General features: G+C 41.3%; 1 protein-coding gene across 1 annotated transcript; it reads right to left on the reverse strand.

Annotated features, from left to right (window-relative positions):
• Positions 1-1083: 1083 nt before the first annotated feature.
• Positions 1084-5012, reverse strand: LOC102303559 (proteinase-activated receptor 3). Its single transcript, XM_005930084.3, has 2 exons — positions 4347-5012; positions 1084-3470 (listed from the first exon to the last, which is right to left on the reverse strand). The coding sequence occupies exon 2, from the start codon at positions 3418-3420 to the stop codon at positions 2536-2538; it is 885 nt and encodes a 294-aa protein (XP_005930146.1). The 5' UTR covers positions 3421-3470; positions 4347-5012; the 3' UTR covers positions 1084-2535.
• Between the last annotated feature and the right edge of the window lie 3142 nt (positions 5013-8154).

An 8154-nucleotide genomic window follows, 5' to 3' on the forward strand; every position in this document is an offset into this window, starting at 1 on the left:
GGCCAGAACCAGCAGACTGAGAGACAGCTTCATCCATCAGGCCGTCAGGATGCTGAACTCTCTCTCACACCACCTCCAGACCTGCATCCACTTCTCCCCTCTTAGATCCGCTGTCTTTGCTTTCCTTCCTCATTTCTCACTTTTTCATATTTTTTCTTCTTTTATTTGTTCTTTCATGTCTCATTTGATTTTTCATCTGTTCTTTCTTTTCCATCTTTCCCTAACCTCCAGAAGTCCTCCCTGTTTCCTTCCTTCCTCACAGCTGCTCCTCTCTCCATCCGCGTTTTATTTCTGTCTAAAAGGCTTTGTTCTGCTACCTGTGTGTGTGTGTGTGTGTGTGTGTGTGTGTGTGTGTGTGTGTGTGTGTGTGTGTGTGTGTGTAATACACTGTTGTCCAGTCTGTGCTGTATTAATGTATTGTCAATGGAAGAAAATCTGTTTCCTTTGTAGCCCTGTCTGTCATAACACACTGTTTTTTTTAATGTACCTCTATGTTACCATTATGGTGACTTGTTTTTAAAAATGCTTTACTTTGAAAGACAAATTATTGACTTTGTTTAAGACACTAAGTCGTTGCTACAAGATTAACTTCAACAGTGGCTCTGTCTAAAAAATTTTAATTTAACCAGAATAACACTATAATTATGTCACTCACAGGCATATTCACTTAATAATAAGCAGCGTGGTCAAATTAGATTAATTTAATGCTGTATATAGCTTTAACTATAGAGTTAGCACATGATCCTTTGACCTGAGAGGAATGTATCTGTGTAATAACGTCACTAAAAGAATGTTTCTATAAATATTGTAACTGTTTTGTAAGTCATGCTGATCTTAGGGGATTAGCTTAGGCTTGCTAACAGTTACATTACGGCTGGGTAAAAGCCCATCTTCATGATTGTTGTGGGACCTGCTTGTTGTATATCAGTTTATATGAACAGATTTGTCCGCCTGTGTGCTACTTAAAGCCTGTTTGTGTGATCTGTGTCTAAATTAAAGAGATGCATTAACGAAAACAGATTTTCATGTTTTATTGAGCTTTTATACGTTTAAAAAAAAAGCACAAAAAACACAGAAACATTCAAACGCATTCAGTGCACGATGAAAATAAAACACACCACAGTGTGGTATTCAGATTGTGGTAAGGTGAACTGATTTTACTTTCACTGAAGTGTCTCATGCATTGATAGGTATGTAACAGTGCTAGAATCCAGGTGTGCAATGCTTGCAGAAACATAAAGACTGGGCTGTAAGCGCAGCTAGAGTGATTTCTACTAAACAAACGTGAGAAAATTGGAGCTTCATTTTTGGATTTTAATACATTTAGAAAAAAAAACCCGCCTAAGAGTTACTGAGTGTAGGTTTTACTGATAATTTAAAAAAAAGAAGAAGTTTATTTTAAAATCATAAAATAAGGAGCCTTGAATAATTAGATAATAGCTTCTGTGCAAAATGGTTACACATTCTCTGTCTTCTAGGTTCAAGTCCTTTCAGCCATTGTATTGGCAGATTTCTTTTCTCGTGTATTAATCACATATTTAATCATATCACATTAGTTACAGTAATATCACTTTCTCTTTCACTGGGATGCTCTCTCCACATTGCAGTGCGTTTACTAAACCCACTTCAAATCAAGCTCACTGGGTGTGTTGCAGGTTATTGTTAGATTTTCCACAACACCATCAAATGTACCACTGCTGCAACAAGTATCAAGTATTTGTGTGAATTTAGAGGGAAGATCATGGCACCGTGAATTTCAGGGACTCTGCATGTGAAAATTTATCATCTTTATGAAAGGGATTTATGACCTGTTGCACCATCGCGGTCAGACTGCAGGTATCTGAGGTTTGAATATGTAAAATATTGCCAAAAGGAAGCGGCGACTTCATCTCACCAATGTGTGCTCATATCTGTCCACCATTGCTTTTGCCTGATTTCCAAACATGACATTTTATCGCTGGTGTTCCTCGTTGCCTTAAATGCAATTAGTCTCTGTTGTCTGCACTCATGTGCATTAGATTCCTTGTAGTTTGCGACTCAAACTGAGGACATGGCTACACGCGAGGACGAAAAGGGCATGCATGTTTATTTAATCAGATATATAAAGCAATAGGTGTGCATGGTTTTCTTTTAAAAAATTGAATTAAAGAAAATGTTACAGTGGCAGAGTGAAATCACATAAAGTGTCACAGCACACCTACTGACAGCACCCACTGTAACTGCTGTTTGAGGGTGTCACTAACTAACCTCTAAGATACTCATTCCTTTATTAATTATCCTATGAAATCTAGTAAAATAACAATGATTTTTATAACTTCCCACAGCCCTTAAAGATGTATTATTTCAGAGCTATCTGTAGGTCTGACCCTTCTTGTTAATTAAACCAAGAACTTCAAAATTCTGGGGTCTTGTAGGGCGCTTAGATCTTTTTACCTCATTGGTAAATGTTTCATTAATCATAATTTTCAACATGCAATCAAGCAGGAGCAGTACATTTGTTCGAATACATCCAACATACATGTAGCCCCGCTGGATTTAAGTGTTGCTCCTCTGGCTGCAGGTGATGCTCCATGGCAGCCCCTCCTTGGACAGATACAGCACAGGCTGAATGGTGCTGCTGAAGTCCATCAAGCCGAAGGCGATGTAGTGAATATAGCAGCGAAACACATCAGGGGAAAAGTACTCTTTGAAGGGGAAGAGTGCGACAGGTGGGAAGTAGTTGAACACTATGATGGCCAGGATAATGAGGACCATCTTGAAGGCTTTCTTCTTCACGGGATGCATGGCATCTCCGCCAGGCCGCGACTGCCTCAGCACCCAGAGGATCGCTACGTTGCAGTACACCATGAAGGCGAACGCTCCGAGGATCATCACCGTGAAGACCTTGTCGAAGTTAACGATGTTTCCTGCGCATTTGGCAGCCGCGTAGACCAGAATGATCAGCCAGACCACAATGGCCAGGACTGCCCTGTGCAGACGGTCTTTGAGCTTAGTGAAGATGATGGGGTGGACCACGGCCATGTAGCGGTCCAGGCAGATGCAAGAAAGGAAGAGGGGCGAGGAGTCTTTGATGCCGTAGAAGAAGCGCAGGACGTACCAGGTGCTGGTAGTCGTGGTGAGGAAGACGAGGTTTACGAGCTCCAGGGGAGGGATGAGACAGAAGAGGACGTCCAGAACTGCCAGATGAAGGATGAAGATGTCAGAGGTGGAAGAGTCGCGTTTGTTCTTGTGGATGAGCCACAGCACCGTGACGTTAGCTGGGATGCCTAGGAACATGTTAGTGAACTGCAGGCTCAGATACCAGATAAGTACGGCAGGCATGTTTCTGCAGGACTCGTACACTGTCTTCTCAACCGCAGTGGAGTTGAGCGGTCTGTGAGAGATGAAGAGCAGAGACGAATTGACGTAGAAAACCTCCATGACCTCTCAACTAGATCAGAAAGGGAAGTATTGAGAAGATGTGCAAAGATCTGTAAGATAAGAGGCCAGCAAGGCCCGTTAGAATCAAGAGTCAAGCAGGAACACAGTATTGAAGTGTTTCAGGGTGATGGTTGGTAGAGGCGAGTTGACATAGAGCTGTTGCTATCCTACTGCTGCTTTAACATTTTACTTTACTGTGTCTCTTTAAGCTTAAGTTATGTGTGGCTAATTTTGTTGCTATATTGGGAGTTATACTGTCACAATACATGCGTTTGCATTTACAGCAGCACGGCACCTATTTTTGTATTTTTGACACTTGAGCCAGAGATAAATGAACACGTGAAGAATAACCTCTTCAATACCCAAGTGAACATCCTGATGCTGCAAGTAAAACTGAAGTCTTATTTAATTTTTTTTTACTAATAACAGCTGGCTAATGTTAGAAATATCATAAACAGAATGAGTTACAGCTGATTAATTCAGTAATGATACACCTCTCACCCTTTATTCATATTGTTATGAACAGAAATCGTCTTACCTTTCAGCCTCTTTTGCCTTTAACTGTTCAAGTATGACACCCTCAATAGCCTAGCAACCTCATATACAAAGTTTTTACACCCTCCCACAGAGCTGTGACGAGACTGTGCCTAATATTATCAATCGTTCAATAAACAGCTGCTGGAATTGTGTGTGTGGGTTTGTGCATGTTTCCATGCACCACACCATTTCTATTTGTGGCATGTAAATGTGCAGCCTAAGCTGAACAGAGCTCCATTTCATGTAGAACAAAAGTGCTCATAAAGGTTGCAGCACTAGCCAATGAAGAAAACATGGCCACCAAGACTTATGAGCTAACACAGGATGCAGACACTTAAGCAAAACTGTTTCTACTGTAATCCAGCGATCAGGAGTTACCGGGTGCTCACCTGATTAATGTCTTCCTGAAGCGGCTGGTGCCCAAAATCTCCACGAATCATTCATGTGTCTCCTGTTTACCTCTAAATGATTAAGAAACATATGAAGGAACATGAGCCAACACTTCGGGGATCATCCAATCACAGCGTGGAGATGAGGGCGTGGAGGCTGAGGCTCTCCCTCTGGATGCCACGATGTCTTTTTGGGCCCGCATGCACCACCTTTAAAATGAACACTGACAAAACTAATGCAAGTAATTTCTCGAATGGGTGAAAGGTAGTTGAAGCGGTTTGAAATAAACAGCTAAAGGGAAAAAAAACAGGTTAAAACAAAGATTAAGGGAGGAGCAGATGTTGCGGCAAGTCGTCATCCATTCACAGCGATTGGCAATGATGCAACAAACTAATGGTGCCTGACGGAAAATCGGCAGTAAACAACTGATGCAACAGTCCAGAAAAATCACTTCTGATTGGTGTAACATGTGTAACAGGTTACATGAGACTGTCAGGTTTCACGGTGTGATGTCTACCGGGTGGGTTATCAAGCACGCCAAACGGGGGACGCGTCCCTATTCCTACTGAAATACTGCACGTCACCTCACGCAGTGATTCACAGTTACACCATGAATGCTTTGAGGATCTATGGAGACCTTTGATGTGGAGGATTACAGAATTACCTCTCAGGTGACCTTTGACCTTTTCACAACTAATCACAATTAATTTAAAAGACCGCTGTGAAGTTTACAGTCTCTGAACATGTAAATGCCTGTAAATCATTCTGTCAGTCCCTTCATGGCGTCCTGCTCGTTTATAGCGTTTCATTGGTTTGGGTTGTTTGAACAGCTTTACAAGGTGCCTGCTGAGGTTTGTTTACCTTTGAGTTTGTGTGTGTGTGTGTGTGTGTTGTTGTCAGGTATACAAGAGGTGTTTCTCCCTCATGAAAGATGGAAGATTTCCACAGGTTTGCTCTGATAATCTATCATCAGAAAGAACAAAAGCAGATGGCAATGAAAGCAACATGTCAGCTGTTTTCTGAATCCAGACACTTTTTGTGGCTTCACATAACTTTTAAATGAATATTAGTGTTTTTCATCAAGTTCAAAGACTCTTACCTTGGTCATATTGTAGAGCATAATCCTTTATGTCTATGCTGTTCCTGTGCAGATAACGATCACACTGATATCCCTCATCGGTGTCAGTTGTCGGTGTCGACGGTGACTCGAGTATAAGTTAGACTTGGCGAGCCTCCTTGTGCGCACACAGACCTGCCCAGGAACAGCGTGATTTTCCACATCTGTTGCATCGTATGACCATCTGGCTGCGAGCAGTTTGACATTAAACGTCACACTGAGTTGCATTGTTTGGACCGCCAAGGTTTCGCAGTCCATGACAGTGCAGCATCTTTATAAAGTATTTTATTTACAATTTTTTCTAGGAGAAAATAGTGTGAATTGGGAACAACTTGTTAGAAGGATCACATTCATTCTTTAACACATCCTGAACTCTCTTAGGCAGCTTTCCTGTATTTTGTTGTTTCCAGGCTTCTTCAAAGCTCTTCTTTGGATGTTGGATGCCTTTTGTTCTGTTCTCTGTCCACATGATCCCACACTGCTTCAATAATGATGAGGTCTGGGCTCTGGGGAGGCCAATCCACGAATGCTTCACTGTTTTTCTATCCAGTTATGTTTGTACTGCATTTGCTATGTGTTTGGGATCATTGTCGTGCTAAAAAATGAAGCCATTGCCAATAAAACGTTTTCCAGATGGTATTGCACAGAATCAGAATTTGACGGCACTTTTCTGTGTTCATAATTCTGTAGATTTTCACAAGATCTCCAACACCTTTGACTGAAATGAAGCCAGAGGCAGAGCCTCCACCTGTTGTCACTGGTTTTCAGTCCAGTTTTTGTGATGTTTGGCATACCTCAGGCGTTTCTCCACCTTTCCACTGAAGCTATTTCTGAAGTGCTTTCAGTGAACAGTAGATGGATCCACTGAAGGTCTAGATGGCCTGCATTTGTATAGCGCTTTTCTAGTCCCTAAGGACCCCAAAGCGCTTCACACTACATTCAGTCATTCACCCATTCACACACACTGGCGATGGCAAGCTACATTGTAGCCACAGCTGCCCTGGGGCGCACTGATAGATGTATCGCTCAGTCCTGTGTCAGGTCTTTGTCTTATTTATTAAGGTAATGAATTTTAGATACTGTACGTTTTCAGTAGATAGGATTCATTTTATTCCTCATGGTTCTTTTTTGTCCTCCACTTGGACAGACTGCACACCACACTGAGATATGCCAAGTTTTCAATTAATAGCTCTTTGGGAATCAGCTTGTTGATGCACAAATACTGTTTTATGCCTGTCAAACTGTGCTATCTTTGGCATTTTTTGCAGATTGAACTAAAGACATGGAAATAAATCATGCATTTTTGCAACAGGCTGCTAGTACCAAAGTTATGTGTAGACACAACAATGGTTCCTCCCTTGGATTAGGTTCCTTTAAATGATGCTCAGTTGGTCCCAAGGGGTCCAAAGTGCGCCAAGAAAATATCTGCCACACCATTACAGCACCACAAACCTAAATATTCATGTACGGTGCAACAAATTCTGACCCTACCATCCAAATAAACACCAGAAACCAGAAAAAAAAACAAAAAAACAAAAACACACCCCATTTAAAGTCACTTAAATCCTCTTTCTTCCCTATTCTGAAGTTCAGTTTAAACTTCAGCAGATCATCTGGATCGTGTCTACATGCATAAAGGCAGTGAGTTGTTGCCATCTGTGGGAGAAGTGCAAATGTGTTGCATTAATTACATCAGGTAATCATCACTAACAGCCAACAAGGGAAATCTCCTGGAATTATGACCAGAATTAACAGCACAATTCACAGCAGAGCTAAACGGGTCAGATTATCCTTGAATATCAGTTCTACTTGAGTTTTTCTTTTGTAAAGATATTTAACTGCTTTGTCATGTAAATTGCAATTGCAGTTCGTGACTAGCAAACTGCATCAAAATATGGGAGCAGAAAAAGAGAAGCAAGACCACAGAGCTGCTCATCTTTTCTGATATAGAGACTAGCTGATATTGCGTTTGCATCAGCATCCACATTTCTTTTAAATAAGCTTTGTTCACACTGAAAGATAATCGATATGAAAAGAGCTCAAATTCAAACAACTATCATTCGTTTCTGTCATATTGTGCTGTTTTTATAATGTTTATTCTTTAAGTGTTTAGCGTCAGCACAGCTTGTGGGAAAATGCATCTCGAAGAACCACAGAACCAGTGTCATCGCTGTCATGTTTATTTCTGACATTTAACCTGAAGTCCTCTCAATAGAAAGCAGAAGGAAAAAGAGTTTCACACATCATGCAGTTTGAGCAGCAAGAAACATACAATCAAACAAGTTGGGGCTGGACACCCACACGGCACAGAAACTGTTATACGCAGACATCCCAGCAGTACCATACAGTTGCTATTAAACCATAATGTGTTTAATTATTTCTATTTCCACCCACAAACTAAACAGTACTCCTGTAAACTTGCAGACTGCTGGTAAAAGGGGAAACATAACAGGACAAAACAGGGTTTTCACATTTGTGCTAGCGTTTTAATCTGTAAGATTCAAAGTGAAATCTTTTCAGAGAATAGAGTGATTTAGTATAGTTCCCCCACCTGGCTTCTAAATCCTAAAATCTGATCCCTCAGGTCATCGAGGCAGGTCCTCCAGGGGTGTCCTGTGGTGTCTGGCACCAGATCGTTTGAGCCTCTGTGGATCAAGTTGTCCTAGGGCTGTTCGATATAACGATATAAC

This window comes from Haplochromis burtoni, unplaced genomic scaffold (genome assembly GCF_018398535.1).
Source record: "Haplochromis burtoni strain Fernald_Lab_line unplaced genomic scaffold, NCSU_Asbu1 Contig_72, whole genome shotgun sequence".
Classification (NCBI taxonomy): Eukaryota; Metazoa; Chordata; class Actinopteri; order Cichliformes; family Cichlidae; genus Haplochromis; species Haplochromis burtoni.

Excerpts from the sequence above, each read along its gene's own strand:
- LOC102303559 (XM_005930084.3), bottom strand. The coding sequence starts at position 3,420 with ATGGAGGTTTTCTACGTCAATTCGTCTCTGCTCTTCATCTCTCACAGA.